The 22,031-nt window shown below is 48.7% G+C and overlaps 1 protein-coding gene across 3 annotated transcripts; it reads right to left on the bottom strand.

Annotated features, from left to right (window-relative positions):
- Positions 1-1,325: 1,325 nt before the first annotated feature.
- On the bottom strand, positions 1,326-16,433 carry nap1l1 (nucleosome assembly protein 1-like 1). Of its 3 annotated transcripts, XM_068754969.1 has the most exons (16): positions 16,319-16,433; positions 14,165-14,201; positions 13,492-13,580; positions 10,477-10,579; positions 9,649-9,790; positions 7,822-7,902; positions 7,413-7,541; positions 7,195-7,266; positions 6,978-7,117; positions 6,010-6,155; positions 5,902-5,921; positions 5,595-5,717; positions 5,229-5,261; positions 5,083-5,130; positions 3,982-4,009; positions 1,326-2,856 (listed from the first exon to the last, which is right to left on the bottom strand). In XM_068754969.1, the coding sequence occupies exons 2-15, from the start codon at positions 14,179-14,181 to the stop codon at positions 4,004-4,006; spliced, it is 1,149 nt and encodes a 382-aa protein (XP_068611070.1). In that variant the 5' UTR covers positions 14,182-14,201; positions 16,319-16,433; the 3' UTR covers positions 1,326-2,856; positions 3,982-4,003. The 3 variants fall into 3 exon arrangements, with proteins under 3 accessions (XP_068611070.1, XP_068611069.1, XP_068611068.1); XM_068754968.1 differs by lacking the exon at positions 3,982-4,009; XM_068754967.1 differs by lacking the exons at positions 1,326-2,856; positions 3,982-4,009 and adding an exon at positions 4,703-4,787.
- Between the last annotated feature and the right edge of the window lie 5,598 nt (positions 16,434-22,031).

Genomic DNA, 22,031 nt, shown 5'->3' with positions numbered 1-22,031 from the left:
GTCACACAGTAGCATGTATTACAGTACAAGTACAGTCAAACAGTAGCATGTACTACAGTACAAGTACAGTCACACAGTAGCATGTACTACAGTACAAGTACAGTCAAACAGTAGCATGTATTACAGTACAAGTACAGTCACACAGTAGCATGTATTACAGTACAAGCACAGTCACACAGTAGCATGTATTACAGTACAAGTACAGTCACACAGCAGCATGTATTACAGTACAAGTACAGTCACACAGTAGCGTGTACTACAGTACAAGTACAGGAACACAGTAGCATGTATTACAGTACAAGTACAGGCACACAGTAGCATGTACTACAGTACAAGTACAGTCGCACAGTAGCATGTATTACAGTACAAGTACAGTCACACAGTAGCATGTATTACAGTACAAGTACAGTCAAACATCCTGTCTAAGAGGAGCATTTCTTGCGGTCTTGTTTCCGTTGAAAGTCCTTCGTACATAAATCGACATTCAACAATAGAAATAAAACTAATATTAAATTACTAACTTGATGCAAAATAACAATAAATTACAAAGACACATAATATGTGCAACGTAGGTGGACAAAAAGGGGGGGGGGGGGGGGGTTTGATCCGGAGAGAGTCGTGATGACTATCTCCGTTTCTGTCCCCCTGAAAGGTGTATTTTTAGGGCCGTTTTGAAGGAGGCCAAAGAGGTGCATGTTTTGAGGGCGGGAGTCAAACAGTTCCACCCTTAGGGGGCAGTATTGTAAAAAGATGATTTACCCATGTTAGTCCTATAGGAGGGGGTAATCAGGCTGTTGTTTGAGCTCCCTCTAGTGTTGTGGCTGTGGGTGTCACCTGGGTTGTGTGGCGTAATGACAGCCTGCGGCTCGACACAAGCAAGACGAAGGAACTCGTTGACTTCAGCAGGAATGCCGACACTCATCCATCCACATCAACGGCGCGGTGGTGGAGCGCGTGACCAGCTTCGGGTCCCTGGGGGGCCCCGCCCGCGACAAGTGAGCCGTGTCTTAAGCCATTAAACAAAAAAAAACGACTCTCTCCATGAATGCCGCTCTTGGTGCTCGTGTTGTCTTTGATGTCCTCATTTTGTCATTTCATTACAAACCCCACCCCCCCCCCCCAGAGGCCAGGAAGTGGCACATGCCGTACAACTCCAAGGCGATGGCGCCCTCTACTGGAATCCAGTCGTACATCATCCGACCTGCAGGTCCACGTGTCTGCATGGAGTACTGGTACTGTTGTCTCGTGTGTTTAAAAACACAAAACATTCCAGTACACAAATGGACTCAATCAAAAAAGAGGAAAAAGGAGCGGAGCACCTCGGATGTGTTTAACCAATTTAATAATGAACATACACGAACAGTTATTGAGTACATTAGCATGTAGCATAGCATTTTGCCTCGACAACAGCTGCTCAGAGGGACCCAACATGAACCCTTCATCTTATTCCCCTGGACTTGTTCTGAACAGTCCTCACGGAGCGAGCGGTACCCCGGCTCGCCACGGCGGACAGGAAGCCACCGCGGCCGGTTTTACTAGCGAGCAGCCGGGGAGGAAGGCTAGCTTAATCTGCTCAGACACGCCTCTCTGCTGCATCTGTGGCTAACACAAGGCTTTCGGGGGCCATTGGCCAACATGGTGGCCGAACACTTCCAGCGATAGAAATAAGCCTAGACCTCTGGGGCCGGACTGCGAGTCACCTGACCGGTCAAGAATCGATGACAAGAGGTGATTGTCAAACAGACGGAGGGGAATTTGGTGTCGCTCCACATGGTTCGGCCCGTCTTCATCGTTTTCTGTGCTGCACCGAATCATCCCAGCTCTTCTGAAGCCTCTCTGAACAGGCAGTGTGTGTGTGTGCGTGCATTAAACGCGCCACACAGCGGGGTTACGGCGCCGGCCTCCATGACGGTTTGATCTGTAGGCGGAGCCTGACAGCTGAGTGACGGCAGGATGCCGGTAACCACACTGTGGTACAACGTGCTGAAGGGTTTGGGAGGGGCCTGGAGGACTGTCCAACCATCCCTGTCCATATCCAATGAACAACAAGGAATGTTTGAGACTGGACCTGGCGGTACCAAGTCCTGGGAGCCACCGTTTACACAACAAGAGAGAGTGGACCTCTGAAAGTCGTGGACTCGCCGTGACGGCGCGGGCCGGTCTGCTCACCGGAACGTATCAACAATGAAAAGTAGTCGAGCACAAGTGGCCAAAACCTCCAACCCATCAGGAAGATCAGGCAAACCAGAGTCGGCACCGGGCTGCAGGGTGCCCCCGTCCGTCCGTCCGTCCGTCCGTCCCCCCCCCCCTCAGGAAAGGCTACAGTGCTTTACAAGTGCTAACGGCCCCACTAAGTGATTAAAGGAAAGGAAGAACTCAACGGGGATGAGCAATAGTGACCCTCTGACTTTGGGGAGAGGAAGGAAGACGGAGGGTGGGGGGTCATGACCCGATGTCACCGCGGGGCATTCTAAAGCACGGCTGTTGTCTAAGAGCAAAGCACAGCGAAAGACTTCACAAGAACCCAACTAGTTTTAGCGGTGAAGAAACAAGCTCATGCTTCAGGGTAGATGTTTCTTCCGTGTTCCATCATACAGAGAGAGGGGAGGAAAATACTGCTCTAGTAAAATACTATGTGTATTGAGCCTCGGAGCTCCCAGTATAATACCATGAGTTTTTGTAACAAAAACCTTGTCTCTTTAAATTCCTACCAAGAAAAATACAAAACATCATAAGGCCGTAAGTAACTTTTGTCTTATTTTTTAACTTTGAGAAGCCGTTACAGTGCAGTCGATCCTCGAGGCAGCCGGGCCCAGGTCACTGCTGCTTGCACTCAGCTGGGGGGGTGGCATCCTTCTGCAGAAGACAAGAGGGAGGGAAACGGGGCTGTTCAGATGAAAGCAGACACGGCTCCCCCCTCCCCCCCCCCCCACAAAGCACAAGTCCACCATTCAACAAGCGGCTTCACTCCAAGCCGGACACGCTGATCACGTTATATCTGCTGGCGGCGGCGACAGGAAGCAGTTATGGTAGTTCCCGGTTTACCCTGGAGGTGGTGCTGTAGGACGAGGGAACAGCATCGCACCCCCTACGGGCTTCATTCCGCTGATGTGGGTTTCACCTGCCCCAATCTACTGTTGAACGCGACATCGTGTGCGTTGGTCAGGCCTTACAAACACTACCCCGGCAGGAAGTCCATCAGATACAGACGCCATCGGTGAAGAATATCCGGGTGTGCCAGAGTCTACACGACATTTAGCGCTGGGATGGAAGTCAGGAAATTAAAGGGTTAAAATACCCGACCTGACCGTTTACTTTGGTGTGAAATGACTGAGTCACTTCAAACAGAACTACGAGTCTGAGCTTCTGGAAATAAGCCACCAGAAACAACCCGGCGTAGCGGAGGAGAGCGCGGCGACAGAAACGAGCCGTCATACTGTGTGTTCGGGGTCCTTGTTGCCGAGGCGATGCATGCTGCTCCACGAACAGTCGGCCTCAGCTAAACTTCAAACGGCATCAAGGCCCGACTTGCTCCGCTTTCATCGCCAATGCTCAGAAACGGTCGTGGAATCGTGTTTTTAATTAAACGAGATCTTCCTGATCCCGACGGCGTCCTCGGTGAGGCGACGCGCTCCGTCGCGTTTCTCGTTTTCCGGCCATCTGCCAACTAAGGCGAGAACTGATTTCAGAAACAAACAGCAATCCAAGCCAGCAAATCGATAGCGAGGAAGGAGAACAGAAACACGGTGCTCAAACGGGTGTTAAAAACAAACAGCCACGAAGGCAAAACCAGCCCATGTTTGCTGGAGGGACGATTTCACCATCCAGCAGTAACACGGGGTCAAATCAAAGGTCACTAAAGGGTTAAAGTCAAAAAGCCAACGCCAAACCAGCGGGTTAGTAACTGGGGAGGTTCCAGCACGGCGGCAGACGGGGTACTTGTGAGTAGGGGGGGTGGGACCAGCAGTAAGCTGAACCTACCGGGACAGGGTTCTACCGTCACTCAAACCTAGTGGGGAGACATCAAAGAGCAGCTGACGAAGGATGAAAGACTAAACGAGCAGATCACAGAACATCAAAGGGTTCCTCAGCCAAACCTCCATGCCGGTCCAGAGCCCAAAGAGAACCCTGGACAAGCTCAGCATCAGTCATCATGCATCCACGCCCCCCCCCCCCCCATTGGTCCCTCTCAGCCCCATTAGTGAAGCAGAAAGCAGCAGCGAGTGGAGCCGTTTGTTCACGGTCATTCAGAAAATAAATACCGTCCATCAAGTCCAGGTGAACGTCTGATTAACGTTGATGTCGTTGGAGAACACCTTTGTGCCGTTTACCTGAGCAGGTCCTCCTGGGAAGCGTTACGATACGTCCCTAATAGAAGTGATCCATCGAACCACCGGCTCCGAGGGTCTGGGGGCTCCGAGGGGTCTGGGGGCTCCGAGGGTCTGGGGGCTCCGAGGGCTCTGGGGGCTCCGAGGGCTCTGGGGGCTCCGAGGGCTCTGGGGGCTCCGAGGGCTCCGAGGGCTCTGGGGGCTCCGAGGGCTCCGAGGGCTCTGGGGGCTCCGAGGGTCTGGGGGCTCCGAGGGTCTGGGGGCTCCGAGGGTCTGGGGGCTCCGAGGGTCTGGGGGCTCCGAGGGTCTGGGGGCTCTGAGGGTCTGGGGGCTCTGGGGGCTCTGGGGGCTCTGGGGGGTTTGGGGGCTCTGGGGGCTCTGGGGGCTCTGCACAATACACCCTCATGTCTGTTTCACTGAGGACATGCAGCAGCCAGACTGGAAGGACGGCAGCATTTTCTACCAAACACACAAACCAAATAAAACCTGAAACGTGATTTTAAGGGACTAACGGAAATCTGGAATACGGCTCAGGATGACGGTGAACGGAGGAAGACATCCCCTGGGACGTTCTCTTTTTTTCCTGGAAGCCAAAAGGCGTTTGACAGGACGCATTCTGACGTCAGCCGTCCTCGACCTGCAGGTGAGCCTGAAAGCCGCTGCTCTGGGATCAGTCGCCCCACAGCTCCCTGAAAGAACCGCCCGGCTACCTGGGAATGGCTTCCAGGGCCAACAGTCTCGTGCGCGTTCTCACCTTGGGATCATAGTCGGGGTCGTTCTCATCAGCCTCCTCCTCCCCTTCCTGAAAACAGCACAGATCAACTTCCGCCCGGCTGCTTTCCATCGGGACCTCGTCCCAACACAAAGCCTGGTTCACGTGAACCGTCAGACCGGCCTCACCTCATCGTCGGCCTCCTCTCCCTCCTCATCGTACTGCAAAACAGACGCCAGGATTAGATAGGAAATGCGTAAGAAGGTGGACACGTCCTTTCAGAAGACACTTCTCTATCCTGTGACCATTTAAACTGATCTGCTGATCCTCAAGTACAAACGCGGGGCTTTAAAAGTTTACGCCCTCCTTCCAGCGCTTAACAGATTCGTTTCATAAACTCCGCAGCACTCAGCGACGCGTTTCGTCTCGTCTTTAGCCACTGACTGCAACAGAAGAGAAAGTTCTCGTCCCTCAAGCGGAGCAGAGAGAACCTTCTGGAATGGTGCCGCGTCATTCCAGTACGTCTGGGATTATAAATTCAATCCAACACCCACGTCGTCGTCGTCGTCCTCGACGGCCTCTCCCGTGAAGTAGAGCACAGCCCGAGGAACAATACGCTCCCGGATGAAGTGGCCGATCTCAAAGTCTGCAGCCAGGATGGCCTCCGGGTCTTCATCCTGGAGGCAGACACGCCGCACACGGGTTACGCTCCTAAAAGCGTCTGAACAGCTGCGGTTAGGTTGACTAGTTTTCTAGCTATGGTTTATACTTACACTATTTACAGTTACGTATGTTAAGGTATTACTGTACTAGTTTGTATTAATGGTGGGTTCCACCCCCCAGTGATAAACAAGTCCTTACCAACTCTCCGTTCTCCGGAACTGTAAACAAGCAGAGATATTCAATGTCAGTTCAGCCACACGCCTGGAAACGCTGCCCGGACGTACGGGTCTAGCCGCGCCGCCTTACCCTCTGGGGGGGTGAAGAAGTTGAAGAAGGAGTCTGTGGGGACAGTCTTGGTGACCGTCCTCACCGTGCCACGGCCCTTGTGCTTCTGTTTCTTCTTGATCGTTTTCAGCGTTACGTTCTTGCTCTTCATCCAGTCAATCGTGCAGCTATGGCGACACACGAGGAGAGACGGGACAGAGCAGATCAGCATCCGACACACGAGGAGAGACGGGACGGAGCAGATCAGCATCCGACACACGAGGAGAGACGGGACAGAGCAGATCAGCATCCGACACACGAGGAGAGACGGGACGGAGCAGATCAGCATCCGACACACGAGGAGAGACGGGACGGAGCAGATCAGCATCCGACACACGAGGAGAGACGGGACGGAGCAGATCAGCATCCGACACACGAGGAGAGACGGGACGGAGCAGATCAGCATCCGACACACGAGGAGAGACGGGACGGAGCAGATCAGCATCCGACACACGAGGAGAGACGGGACAGAGCAGATCAGCATCCGACACACGAGGAGAGACGGGACGGAGCAGATCAGCATCCGACACACGAGGAGACGGGACGGAGCAGATCAGCATCCAACACACGAGGAGACGGGACAGAGCAGATTAGCATCCGACACACGAGGAGAGACGGGACGGCGCAGATCAGCATCCGACACACGAGGAGAGACGGGACAGAGCAGATCAGCATCCGACACACGAGGAGAGACGGGACGGAGCAGATCAGCATCCGACACACGAACAGGTTCAAACGACATCTCGGGTTCAAGTTTATCGATCATGCGGTGCGTACTCGGAGCCAGAGCAACAGTGAGAAGCAACGGGTTCAGACGCGAGGAGTGGCTGCAGCTTTCCTCCACAAACAGTCAGAACAGGAAATACTACATCCTGTAACGCATTGCAGTATTTTACTGTACACAAGACCTGTATAGAAAAACCACCCAAGAAGCTAGACGCTGAACTTGCCCCGTGCAGCACATGATCTCCGGCCCGTCGAAGGAGAAGGGATCATTCTCGTCCGGCTCTGACCTCATCTTGTAGGTTTTGGTCAGCACTGTGTTTGTGAAGAACTCATTGGGCTCAAAGTGGAACTCTAGCGTGAAGCTCTAGGAAAGACAGAACAAGACTATTCAAAGACTACAGTTAACCTGCTTGAGCCATTTAACGAGTCGTGTTCACTCACCATGGGCTGTCCCGGATCAGAGAACTTCACTTTAATATCTTGTAAATGTACAAGGATGGGTTCGTCGTGTTCCTGCGGACAGGAAAGCACAGCACTGGGACCGTAGTCCAAGTATTTCTACACTTCCCTTCTGAATCATTACAGATCTTGGCCAGCAGGTGGAAGCAAACACTGAACCATTTCCACTGCCCCCCCAGCCCGGGCTCGGGTGAAAGTACCTGCAACATATCACTGAGCAGGTCCACGTTCTTGAAAACTGTTAACCAGAACTCTGGAATGCCTTTGGGGTCTTCCTTCTCCTCGTCCTTCTTCTCTTCCTCCAACTTGGCCTTCTCCTTCATCTCATCCTGATGGAGACAGAAATGCAGACTTCAAAACATTCTCTTTAGCGTATAGCGACATGAAACAAAGCTCTTCAGCAGACGCCACACCAAGGAAAGAAAATGGAGAACAGGGGGCGGAATCAGTGCCGCTGATGAAGACACATCTTCATCTTCATCTGCTGCATGCAGTGTTCGTGCGTTGGAAACTGAAACCTAGCATGTTCCGGACGACTCGAGATGCTTGCATGAAAGGTGAGGAAGAAACGTACGCAGGTGCACGAGCCACCTGTACCCGTTTGCTTACCGTCAGCTCCTCCTCCTCATCTGCCTTCCACTCACACTCCTCATCTGTGGGCTCGTATGCTGCTTTCACTACGTCGCTTCTCTGAAACAGGGGAGACGAGTTACGACAGGAACGGGCGTCCTCGTGACACGCAAGGACGTTTCTGTAGTTCTTGTTTGCGTGGAAATAAACCTTTCACGCTTCCGCATTGGTGACCTGAGAAAATGCTGCGTGACGATCTATGAAACGGCCCAGATGAGTGATTTAAGGTCAGCCTTGTTTAGTGAAACGCACCCAGAGTACGAGTACTATCCAACACACGGCCACCCATACTCGAGACCGGTACCGGTCCGTGACACGCTACCGAGTCACACAGAAAGAATAAACCATTTTTATAATAATAGGCCTTTTATTTTGACGTAACAATCGCCTGCAAGTCTTCTTGGTCACGCGACACATTACTCAAAAACAATAGCCATAAACTAGCGAAAATAAGTACAAAAACAAACGTCTGGAGAACTTCTTTGCAGAGGGGAAAAGGCCAACAGAGGAGAAAGAAGAGGAGCCGATGACCCCAGAGAAAAGAAAGAAAGGGTTCATCTCCAGCTGACTCCGCACCGAGTCCGCTCGGCGTTAAAACGCTTCCCCACACAGACCGAGAACCCCGGATTAAAAGACAAACCTGGAATTTTATGAGAAAAAAAGTGAAAATGAAGGACCACAACGTCAGCAAATGTGCCCCGAGTAGATGTTGGTGTAATAATTGTTGAATAGTTATTACAAGTTGTGGGGCGGCACACGGGTAACCAAGGGCTGTCGCTTCCCAGCAAGAAGGTTCCGGGTTCGAATCTGTGCGGGCTTTGCGTGGCTTTTCTCCCGGTGCTCCGGTTTCCTCCCGCCTACGCAATTTAGATGGATTAATCACCCCGAACCGCGCGTAGCGTACGAGTGCGTGCGTGACTAGACGGCTTGGTTTCTAGAGGGGCTCCATTCGGCTAATTTTCGTACAAGAAAAGGCAGAATTTCTTTATTTAAAAAAATGCAAACAATAGAATTGTTATAAATAAATTAGACTGAGTTTTTAAATCTATTGTACTGTAACAATTTTAAAATCTTAATAAAATTATAAACAAACAAGTCAACTGTAAACTTTGAACACTGAATATGACAAATGTAACTATCGCCACTACCAACCATTCAAGTTTGAAGGTTTTGCCAAAAAGACGAACGTATCCACCTCTTCCGCAGAAAGCATAGATCTGGTCGTGATGACAACCCCGCTCACTAGCAACAGAGCTAGCTGGAATACAGCGCTAATGCTCTGCTAGTTTTGCTAGCTACCAGCGCCCCTCCTCCTCAGGCAACAGTGTCCGACACGCACGTGTGGAAACTCGCCCGGGACTTTAGTATCACACGGAGCGCTTAGATAGACCAAGTGATACGTTTAATGAGAAAAAATGCATTAACGGAAAGGGTTCAATAAATCACGTGAACCGTTGCACCCCCGCCTCCCACCCACAGCAAGCCGGGATGGACTCCAGAAACTCCCGTGGGAACGGCTGGGCGGACAGTCGTTACGAGTGCATAACGTAAGGTCTAGTGGTTATATTTACATTCCTTTTTTTTTTATCTACCTTTCAGAGTTACTGCAATCACCGTACGAAGAAAGGCGCACTTAAAATCCTTCATTTCATCAAAACTCGACCGTGCGCCACACGAAAGGCGCACGGCGGTCAAAAATCAGTCCAAATGTAAAAATAAACTATGACAAGAAGGTGCACAAAGGTAACCAGAGTACAACCGGTGCTGCTACTGTCCCGATGAAGACACGAATGTGTAGTGACGTACTTTATCGAAGAGGGGCTGGTACAGGGCTCCGTACTTCCTCTCCAGTTCGTGTACTTCTTCGTAGAACTTGGCCTCGATATGGGCACATTTGACTTGCAGATTCCTGAGGGCGTTCACACGCCGCTTTATGACCTTTGGTAAACTGCAGGACGACAGATCAATAAGAACGGTGAGTACAACCTGTGTAGCGACGCTTTGACTTCAAACAGAATATAGTGCGTACTAATGGGCCGTACCGATTCGACCGACTCGTGCAGATTGATTAGCCACACACACACACACACCGAATCTACGCCAGGGACCGGCTTCATTGAGGTTCGCTTTGCTCAACGACTGAGTGAATTAAATGGTCCGTCACTCGTTCATAGATTTATGCTTGAACTCTCAGCCTGGTTCCAGAAATGACGCAGTGATTCCACAGGATCACAAAATACGTACATTTAATTTCTGTAATAATTCTGTACTTAATTTCTGCTGGTTCTGTTGCTTCTGAGCCATCAGAATGAAGAAGCTCTGCGCGGACCGATGCTTAATCTTTGCTATTCATGTACAGCCTCCTATTGGATGAAGTCGTTTCATCGTGAACGCACCCGGATTCCACTTCAACCTGAACTGCATCGTAGTACTGCTGCTCAACAAGACAGTCACCGCCGAGGAAGCTACGCTGGATATAAGTACGCGACTGGAGACGCAAAAGCCTCCGCAACCACGCGAGTGTGAGTAAATGATTGAGACTAACGGCTGGGCTGCGGGACTGAATCAGCCATTTTACGGTCAAACACGACGCAGGAATGCGCCGACGGGCGATAGAACCTGATCACGCCTCACCTCTCCATGTACCCCGACGGCGAACCCGTGAGACCATCCAGCCTCTCCTGCAGGGCAGCTAGGATGTGTGGATTCTGCATCATCTGTACAGTCAGCTGACGAGCTGAGGACAGGAACACACTGATTGATTCCTGAGTAGCAGCACGCGGTTCCGTCTGATGGGCGCCGCATCCTGTACTAGCCGACCGTTAGACCTGATCCACAGACACGAGTCACTTCAAGGGGATACAAAAGCTCCGGACTCACGTTTCGACAGGCACCAACGTAACCGGGTGCTTACTTAAACGCAGTCGTCCACAAGGACATTCACGCTTTAGACCAGGGGTGTCAAACTCGGCTTCCGAGGGCCACACCGGCATCATGGCTGCCCTCTAGGGGCCAGTTGTAACCATAACAGAGTAAAGGCAACTACTCCGTAACATAACTATTACAGTACACACATTAACATGCATGTACTTCTTGTTTTGATAACCCCCGCTTCGCCTGGGCGGAGGTCATGTAATCAGCTTCTGGCCATCTGTCTGTTGGCACGGCAACTCAAAACGTTCTGGACAGATCTTGATGAAATGTTGGGATTATTACCAGGAACAGATTACATTTTGGGGACGATCCAGAAGAGATCAATGGAGCCTCAAAGTTTGTTCCTCAATATATCGGTTGATTATTGATCGACGTTTATGGAATTTGAGAGTCATGTAGGGTGGGGGCCTCCGTCTTACCACCGAATTTCATCTGGATAGGATCCAGAGTGAGGTCAAGAAATATTACATTTTAACAATTAAAAATACACATCAATTCCGATTCACTTTAACTTTTCACGGTCGGTGTATATTTTTATTCATTTATTTGAAAGGCTAAAACCCCTTGAGATGAAAAATAACAGCAGTGCAGATATGAAAAAACAACAACAACAAACAAACAAAATAAAATAAAAAATACTCTTTACACACAAACACTCAAACATGCACACGTAGCTCTGTCAAAATAGTAATAATAAACTAAAATTGCAGTTATAACATGAGAAAATAAGATAGCAACACAAAGTTAAAAGCAGTTACAAACATTTTGAAAATGTAACAATAGGGCATTTTTAAACATATTATAAGATCTTATAGAGCGGATGGAGGATGGAAGACTGTTCCAATCCGCAGGAGCTTTGAAATGGGATGCGAATTTCCCCATTTCCTTTTTAATCCTCGGAACAACAAAAAAGGTTTGGTCAGCACGACGTAAACTATAGGAAGAGTGAAAATAAATGAAATATCGTTTCAAATAATCCGGATAACTGAGGTTAATGCATTTAAAAATAAACAATAACCAGTGAAACTGTCGTCTACAGGATGGAGTAAGCAGGACAGTCGTTGGGTTCTAAAGGGCAGCGGAGAACGAATCTACACAGACTATTATACGTAACATTAAGTGACTTAAGAACTGAAGCTGTAGTGTTTTGATAAATTATATCACAGTAATCTAATATAGAAGTAGCAACAATTTTCTTCCCAACAGAAAAACTAAACCAATTGACTGATAAAGCAATTTCAAACGATAGGCGACTTTATTAGTAGCAGAAAGCAAGTGAGAGTTAAATGAAAGTGTGGGGTCCAACCACAGACCTAGATATTTAAACTGCTCAACTGATACTACAGCAGTTTTATCCATAAACATAAGACTAAGTGGTGTACTATTGATGTTTTTATGGAATAACAGAATGAGATTTTGATTTATTGAGAAGAAGTTTATTGGCATGAAGCCATAACTGTACTCTATCAAAATCAATCTGGAGTGAGTGCTGAACGTCCATAATTTCAAAGACCAAGAACAATCTAGAACCTTTTAGTGATAATCCAGACAAACAGTTCTCGCGGGCCACAAAAAAATGACATGGCGGGCCGCATTTGGCCCCCGGGCCGCGAGTTTGACATCTGACAATAACCACCAGCTGTACACAAAACACAACTCGAGTTTGTTCTAGCCTTATCACAATTTGCGAGAGCAGAGAGACCAGCACTAAATTATCAATACAACCCAAAATGTTTCCTGAATATTTTGCCAACTCTGACTTGGTATTATCCTAAAGATCAAAGCAAGTTTGGCTCCAATGCGCACGCAAGCCTGCAATGCAGCAAGCGCTCCAGACAGGTGGCACACGCAGCCTGCACCTATCAGAGGCCAGTCAGGTGAGTGCCATCAGTTGGGACGGCTTCAGAGGTCAGAGGTCACTCTTCCGTTGACACAAAATGTGTAAAGCACATGGCTTTCAAATAATTTAGATGATGCCCTGTAAACTCATGGATTTTGGGATTGTAAACGATAAACGAAAGCTTGCAATGATGTTTCATCTAAATGTGCCGAGAGTTCCTTCACTTTACCGCGGATATAATTAATACCCGTTCCTATCTAGTCCAGCTGTGGACCTGCGCCTACTCAGGTATGGTACGATGTCATCCCAACCCATGCAGGTATGCGTGAGAGGACATGGTACATACTAAAATCACTGAAGAAGAACTCCTTGCATGCAGAACTGAGCGTCAGTCCCTAATAGTATCTAATAGTGTCTCACGGCAGCTTTGATCTGGGATACGTTTGAACTGCATGTTAGCATTGGCTGATTTGAGTTTATAATCTCCTCTCGGCTTCCAAACTTCATGTCAGACTTCAAAAGCTGTCGCTATGACGATCAGGGTAGAGCCTTCTAGAGTCTGGCTTTTTAAAAAGACAATTCTATAGCGCTATGAATAGACACGGCCAAAAAGGCATCCATCAAGACGGGAGTCGGGTTATTCAACATCAAGCAGACGCAGAAACAGAAACAGAGGATAAGAACCACAAATGAACAGATTAGAACCACCACCCAAACAGTCGCTCTAAGAACCCGGCAGAGGGACAGTGTTCAGACACGACACGGGACAACCTAAAACCAACGCATGAAAACGATGGAGTACATTTCACCCGTTTTGCATTCTTCTTCAGCACACCTACACACAACATTTTGAATCCCGTCTACGGTAGGCCTACCTTTGCTCTGTTCATCTTCGGCCGTCTCCTCCTCTTCCACTTCTTCCACGTCCTCCATATCCGCCGGGTCAATCTCAGCCTGGTCTTTGCTTCTCGGGAAACAGAAGATCAGCCATAAAACGACTATTCGCATAGAACGCGAACATTTTAGACGAGATGAAGGCGTGTGGGGGCGGGAACAGCAATACGTCGTTAAAAAATTAATGCGGCTGTAGACGAGATGATTGAGGTCGTCTCGCCCAAAGAAAAAGGACCCCCCCCCCCCCCCCCCTTCAGGCTATAGCAGGTGATAATCGATGGCCAGCAGTGGAGGAGAGATCATGTGACAGATGCAGGATTCATCTGTGTTGTGTGAAAGTCACTGGAGCAGCTCATCAGGAACGGGTTCAACCCATCATTCCACCGCTTTGAGGCGCCGGCTCTGTGTCAAGCTGTGACGATGCAACCCGAGGCCTCACCCGGGGCCTCACCCGGGGCCTCACCCGAGGCCTCACCCGAGGCCTCACCCGAGGCCTCACCCGAGGCCTCAGCCCGAGGCCTCACCCGAGGCCTCACCCGAGGCCTCAGTTACCCACCGTCTTCCCTACGCCTCAGTGAGGACGTCCTGTTGCGCTGTCCCGTGCGTATTTAAATCATGTTGTGTATTTTATCCATTAAGGTTAAGGGTACTTACTTGTCAATGTCTGCCATCTTCCGAGTTGCAGGTGATGCTGAAGAGAGGACAAAACACCAAGTAAGCACAGATACTGACACCTGTTGGTTTGTTCGGGGGCTGCGCAGGTGATAAAGAAAATAAAAATGATCGCCCAACTCGATTTCGGATTTCTCCCAAAGTGATCCTGCGGATCCCATCAGTGCTGACCCAGCAATAATTAAACCGAACAACGTCTGTAGAAACAAAGCCGATCCAAATCCAATGTCGTGTTGCTGCGACACTCTGCAGGTGTGACACTGAGCATAACAGAGTGATGTTCTTTGTTACCCCAGTGCCCCCTGGGTAACCGGACACACATCCATTCATCAGAATGTTGTTCAGCCTGCCCCTCCAGTAAGAACAGGACTCCCAAATGGATCCCTTCTCACACTACTACCATCATCCAAGTCTTTGGACTCAGTAGAAATCAATGATGATGATGATGAATATACTTATTTAAATAGAATGGTAGCGTACAAGTACAGGCACACAGTAGCATGTATTACAGTACAAGTACAGGCACACAGTAGCATGTATTACAGTACAAGTACAGTCAAACATCCTGTCTAAGAGGAGCATTTCTTGCGGTCTTGTTTCCGTTTAAAGTCCTTCGTACATAAATCAACATTTAACAATACAAATAAAACTAATATTAAATTACTAATTTATGCAAAATAACTTTAGAAAAATAAAAATAATTTTACACCACGGATGCAAAATGACAATGAATGACTAAATTACATAAATTACAATAAATTACCAAGACACTTAATATGTGCTTTGGTAATAATGGTTACTTTTCATTATTTCCAATAATTTAAGACGCCTCATAGCCTAAACTGTGGTTGAAGATCCTGTGACTGCCAACTTCTGAATTGCAATCCTGTGATCTGATGTCAGATTCAGAGCAAGTGCCCTCATGATTTAACGTTTCTCATAGAAGTGGATCACTTTGAGTCCAGATCATGTAGAAAGCTCGAGCAGCCCTTAAAAATATACCGCCTTTGCAAAACGGATTCTAACTTGTGGTTACTAGTAGCAGAAGAATGTACGATAAATTTACACTACTGATAAAATCCAGTACTGCAAATGCTTTCAGCTCCAATTGCATTATGTTCTTGAATTACCTGTATACAATCGATGCAATATTTGTCATTACAGGTATAATAATAAAAACTAGTAAAATATCTCTGTATGGTGAATTCAAGTGATCAATCATTATCACACCGCACCAATTCGAATTGTTTCAATGTTTCTGTAAATATTAATACAAAATCCTACTTTCAATGGCTACAGCAGTCTCAAAATGACTGAACTCGGCGCTCAGCGACCACGTGTTGCATGCTCAAGTCCGGCAGTGACTGACAAAGAGTCCCGGGCGGAGCCCAACTAGCAACTTCCTTCAGCGACCAGTAGAGCTAGCTGCTGCTAGCTGCTGCTAGCCGACCTGCCGGAGCCCCGCCGGCCACTGTGGGGCTTGTCCCCCAGCAGGAACCTGGCTAGCACAGCGGCTAACTTCAGCCGGCCTCCGAGCTCGTCACTGCGCCGCCTCGATGCTTCCGGCTAGCCGTTAGCTTGATGCTGCTAGCTTGACGCGCACTACTTCTGCTGAGGACTAGCTTCGACAAACACGGTGCTGTTAGCATGAAAATATGGGCCAGATGGATAGCGACGACAACGGGCAGCTATAGAGTGCTAACCGGCACTCGCTATGCGACAATTGACGGCTACCTCGTTAAACCGAGCCCCGCGTCCGGACTACCGAACCCCCGCTGCTCGCAGGCGTAACGTCATCCTCCAAAAAATAAGGTCAACTCCCAAAATGTTACGAGGCACGTGTAATGACGAAAAGCGAAAACAATTGTGGGACATTTCAGACCAATAAACGTTCCGGTTATCCTGACGGCTGCCATGCTAATCGCGGGGCGCCGTGTGGTTGCGTAACACCGTAAAGGCACGTCGCGGTGGAGCCGAGCTCAATGGCTGCTGCCCGGCGGGACTAGCATCAACGCTAGCGGAGAACGCCTTCCGACCCCGCTCTACATCTACGCAGCACAGACATCCACTTCTGGGACGATGCGCACATGCGGGGCGTTGCCCGGGGGGGTCCCCGGGGGGGTCCCCGTCCCTTACCTCCGCTCTCGCGCTGGGCGCTGGGCTGCTGGGCTGCTGGGCTGCTGGGCTGCTGGGCTGCTGGGTCGGCTCTGCGCAGCGAAAGGTCCGGAAGAACGAGGCGCGCTCAGATGGCGGTAAAAGGGGAGCGAGATCCCGCCGCCTGCGCTCATATACCTCCGACGTCATCACGTACAATAGACGTCACCGTGGCAACGCTGTTGATGGGCGGGGCGGCAGCGTGGACGCCCTCTGTGGGGAGCAGGCGATGGGAGCTTCCCAGTACAACCCGGGCTTGATATTCACGAATCACTAGTAACTAAATCACTGTCTTCAGCGTGAAGCCACGCCCTCCTCGGCCAAAGCACGCACCTGTGCAGGTAATCAGTGTTGGTTGTTGGGAACACTGGGCTGAAGTGAACTTTTGTGTCCATGCTTCTTCTCCCGTATTTGCATTTTTGGGTGAACTGAAGAAATACAAATACAATTTTTTGTACAGATTTTACTGTAAGTTCTTCCCAGTTTTATAATCATCTCTGTTGCTGAAGTAATTCTCATGTATTTGTTGAGAAATATTTGACTGTAATGGCTGAAATAGATCAATGCCACCGCTGTCATTTGGTGCCACATTTTTCTCATTCATGAAAACTGAAAAAGAATGATAATAAAACTACTCTTAACATTATTGGATATAGTAATAATGCCTTGATTTTATATAGTTCTTTTCTGGGTACTCAAAGACGCTTTGCATGGTATGTGCATTATTCATTCACTCATACTCATAAGGTGACGGGGCGAGGCTGCTCCACCGACATTCACTCGCTCACTCATTCACACAGGCAACGTGGGTGAGGTGCCTTGCCTAAGACAACAACAGCGTACACACGTGCCCGAGCCGGGAATCGAACCGCCAACCTCTCGACCACAGGACGACCCGCTCAACCACCTGCGCCAGTCGCCCCTACATAATAATAACAATAATTATTATAATAATCATGGACAAAACAAAATCTGTAGATTCAGTAGATTTCCAGAACACTGATTTGTTAATGAATGCAGAAACTAAGATTACAGATATAATTGCGGAAACTTCTGAAAACACAATAGAAATTCACTTTCAAAAAGCCAGAGACAGTGAGGTCGACTTTCATCCATCAGGCAGCACCAGCCTGAGCGATACTATCACCATGCACACGACCCAGCATCAAGTCTTCTGAGTGACATCTGGCACAAGCCCGAAGGTCAAATCTGTCATTCAATGCCTCACTGCCGGAGGAAACCTTCCACATTTGCCTTCTTTGTCAGAAACAACAGAGAGAATTTCCCTGAGTCATGGCAGCCAGCAGCACCGGAACAAACAGTGGGCAGTGGATTTCAGGGATGATGTTCTAAGCGTGCAGTTTTTACCTGCTGCAGGTAGATAAATATACATTTACATGTATATAATATACCTCACTAGTCTAGCTAAAGCCAAATATGGAATTTTTAAAATAGCTTATAAATTATTTTGCATCTTTTTTTATGATGATCTATTGTTAGAGTTATTGTTGTATTTTCATTGTCTCATTGTAGAGTTGTTAAGATGGAGGTGACCACGAGTGTTTCTCTAGGCAGAGATCCCTTCGTCTCTAGTTTCATCGAAGGGGGTAGGGATCTATGTAAATACCTGAGACCCACCTACTTTCACCGTGTTAATAAAAAGGCCGCGAGGTCTCGGGGGAGGGGGTCTTTTGGTCGCAGCCGCTGGGCGAGCAGGGTCCCTCCTTACCGGTAAAGTATCGAAGTTTGTCTGCCTGATTCATTTTGTGTGCGTTTAATTATTTCTTACACAGTGTGTCGGGGAAAAACCCCGACATCTATATGTAGCATATTTGTGTAATCTTAATATGTGTCCATGAAAAACAAGATCTTATAGTGGACTATCATCACCTCACACATTCAAATGAATTTTTGAATGTGTGAGGTGGAGGGTTTCACCCGAAATCCAGCATCCTGAGGCTGTACTGTCCACAAAGCGGAAGGAAGGAGGCCTCCTGCTAAGGGAATCCTCAGGCAACAGAAGAACCGTGAGGACAAGGAGCCAGAGGGGCTATCGTGGAAGGACAAGCCCCAGGATAGCATGTACCCCTGACAAATTGAAGGAGTAGCCGACATAGGACGACGGGGGAGAGAGAGGGATTACTGACATATATTTATAACATGAATAATCAGTTAGAGAGGGAGGAGCTCAGTGTGTCATATGAGGTTATACCCCCAGGGCTGGCCTATGACAGCATATTGATTAGAATCAGAATCAGAAGGTGTTTATTGTCGGTGAGTGTTAAGCTAAGAAAGAGTGACTCTCTTTGTTAGCTTTGAGAAAGCAACTGAGGCGATGGTGTACCTCGTCATCAACGACGGCCTTTGAAGATAAAAGGCTGCCAAGGTATGGGAAGTGGTCCACATGTTCCAGTCTGATGTTGTCAATGGAGATGTTTGGGGGTAGGACAGGCACACTGCTGTCTGGTTGTGGTTGGTGGAGAATTTGTGTCTTTTTTAGGAAGGATGCTTTCTGACAGGGGGGGTGAGTCTGTCGGCCAAGACCCGAGCAAGGGCTTTCCCTCTGGTGGACAGGAGAGAAATGCCACGGTAATTCCCGCAGTCTGCCTTGTCTCCCCTCTTGAATATGGAGACAATTAAGGCATCCCTAAGCTGGGCAGGGACTTTCTCTTCTTGCCATGTGTTGAGAAGCAGGGCATGGACGTTGTTAAGAAGATAGGGCCCGCCTTTCTTCAGGACTTCTGCTGGGATGCCGTCTGGCCCAGCAGCCTTGTTGTTCCTCATCTTCCTGATAGCATCCTGCACCTCATCCAGGCTAGGTGGTTCTCCCATGCTTTCAACTACGGGCTGTTGAGGGAGTTTAAGGGCCTCCATCTCAGGAATCGTGTCCCTGTTTAAGAGATCCTCATAATGCTATTTCCACCTTTTAGAAATTGCCTCCTTGTCCTTCAGCAGCATAAGCCCATCTTTGGAGCGAAGGGGGGGTCAGGCGGCGGTAGCTGGGGCCATATACCGCTCGCGTGGCATCGAAGAAACCTCTCGTATCTCCAGAGTCAGCAAGTTGCTGAATCTCCAGAGCCCTCGTTGTCCACCACTGGTTCTTCAGTCTCCTGACTAGCTTTTGGGCAGATGCCTTCGCTTTAGCGTGGGCTGCTCTTTGAACCTTGCAGTGGATGCTATTCTGCCAGGTTATGAACGTTTGCCGCTTGATGTCAATGGGCTGTTGAATTTGTGTGTCGTTCTCATCATACCAGTCTTGATGTCTCCGCTTTTTGTGACCGAGGATGTTTTTACAGGAGTTTGTGACGGCAGTGGAAAGCGTGCGCCAGTGTGTCTCAGTATCCTCCGGATACTGTTTGGGCAAGGCAGCGCCGAGAGCGTCCTGCAGCCGTTGTCGGTGGGCGGTGTCATCCAGCCGCTCGAGGTTAAGCTCTGCCTTTTCTGCACCCTCCTTTTCCGCATTAAGCGGATAGACATGATGGAGCGAATGAGGCGGTGGTCAGTCCAGCAGTCGTCTGCACCGGTCATTGCTCTGGTGTTGATGACATCACGGCGGTCTTTGGAGCGGACAATGACAGAGTCGATCAGATGCCACAGTTTGGAGCGAGGATGCATCCATGATGTTTTGAACTTTGTTCTCTGACGGAAAAGTGTGTTGGTGATGGCCAGGTTGTGCTCTGAGCACTTGGTTAGCAGTAGTAAGCCGTTGGAGTTGGTGTTTCCAACCCCTTCTCTCCCCAGCGTACCCCTCCATAGATGGTGGTTCTGACCCACTCTGGCGTTAAAATCTCCAAGCAGGATTAACTTGTCCTCCTTGGGCACTTCTGATAGGATTTTGTCCAGGTCAGCGTAGAAGGTCTCCTTTACTTCGTCCTGTGCATCAAGCGTTGGGGCGTAGGCACTAATAACAGTGGTCAGACGTCCGGTCATCAGGCGCTCGCTGACGCCCACAGGGAGTTCATGGAGGTGGTTGATGAGGCCGTTCTTGATAGCTAAACCCACACCATGGATTCGTGGCTCATTAGCAGGCTTTCCTTTCCAAAATAAAGTGTATCCGCCTTTCTCCTCCTTCAGCTGCCCTTCATCAGCCAGTCGGGTCTCGGAGAGTGCTGCGATGTCGATCTGGATCTTCCTTAGCTCTCTGGAGATGATGGCAGTTCGCCTTTCAGGTCGATCACTGGTTGTCCATGAGGGTCCGAACATTCCAGGTTCCAATATGTAATTTCTTTTCTTGTTTTCGACCGCGTGGTGGTGATCCCTCTGGATGCGGTATTCCAGACAGGACTTCGTGAGGCAGGCTATGTTTGGGGTACCTTTTCTAACCCCCTCCCCTACTGGGGTGAGCAGAGTGGATCCTGATTAGGGCTGCTCAGTCATGGGTGCAGCTGCCAAGAAGCTCTTTCTGCCTCAGTCCAAGAACTTAGCGACTGAATCTAACACCCATCGCCTGTGTGCCAGGTTGTGACGGGAGGGAAGGGAAGGGAAGCATATACAGCGTGAATAAAATAGGTCCAAGCACTGAACCCTGTGGAACTCCATATTTAACTTCAGTGTACGTAGAAGATTCATCATGAACACGTACAAACTGAAATATATCAGATAAATATGATCTAAACCAGTTCAATGCAGATCCTCTAACACCAACAGATTGTTCCAGCCTCTGTAACAGAATCTGATGATCTATTGTGTCAAAGGCTGCACTGAGATCTAATAAAATAAGCACGGAGACAAGTCCATTATCAGACGCTATTAAAGGTCATTGGTGACTTTAACTAATGCTGTCTCTGTGCTATGATGAGCTCTGAAACACGACTGGAAAACCTCAAATAACTGATTGTCTTGTAATAATTCACACAGCTGACTGGAAACTGCTTTCTCTAGAAGCTTTGACAGGAATGGAAGGTTTGAAATTGGCCGATAGTTAGCCGAGACATCAGGATCCAATGTTGGTTTTTTGAGAAGCGGTTTAATGGCTGCTGTTTTAAAAGACTTTGGTACATAGCCTGTGAGTAGGGATAGATTAATTACATCCGGCGAGCTTGATGACATTTTCAGGAAATGTTGGGAATGTTACCAGGAACAGGTGATTCGATTTTGGTGATCCAGAAGAGATCCTGGATTGTGGATCACTTTGAAATTTTCGGCAACATTGCAGACAATGGAGCTTCAAACTTTGTTGCTCAATATTAATAATGATATTGATATTGACCGATGTTTATGGAATTTGACACAGTCATGTAGGATGGGAAACTCTATCTGACCACTGAAATTCATCCGGATCGATTCCAGAATGGGGTTAGTAATTTATTTTTAATTTTAACATTGAAAACTCCATTTACAACAATCCATTGAAAATACACATCAACTCTGATTCACTTTTACTTTTCATGGTTGGTGTATAAAGATACCAAGAACAATCTAGAACCTTTTGATGGTGATCCAGAGCACCATGAGGACGGTGCAAATCTAATTATGAGGGGAATGAGCTGCTGTAGGTGGCTGATGGTTTTCTTCTTGTAGCTGCTGGTCACTGAGCAAACCAGTCACCTTGTTGTGGTAGTCGGTTGTGTTCAGTACTAACTTCATCAGCGGGTAAAATGGTGACGTCTTGGTCCTTTTTGAGTGATGCCAGTGCCTTCCTCTCCTGGTTGGTGAGGTTGGATGCAAATGTTTTGGCACTGGAAAGAGCAGCTGT

The sequence above is a fragment of the Brachionichthys hirsutus genome, chromosome 22 (genome assembly GCF_040956055.1).
Source record: "Brachionichthys hirsutus isolate HB-005 chromosome 22, CSIRO-AGI_Bhir_v1, whole genome shotgun sequence".
Lineage (NCBI taxonomy): Eukaryota > Metazoa > Chordata > Actinopteri > Lophiiformes > Brachionichthyidae > Brachionichthys > Brachionichthys hirsutus.
This window is presented reverse-complemented; position numbering and strand designations above follow the sequence as displayed.

Bases quoted from the DNA above. Each gene is read 5' to 3' on its own strand.
- nap1l1 (XM_068754967.1), bottom strand. The intron at 7,267-7,412 runs GTACTTTCACCC...TCCTGTCCGCAG, and splicing joins TGCTCAGTGATATGTTGCAG to GAACACGACGAACCCATCCT. The intron at 5,131-5,228 runs GTGAGGCCGGTC...TGCTGTTTTCAG, and splicing joins GAGAGGAGGCCGACGATGAG to GAAGGGGAGGAGGAGGCTGA.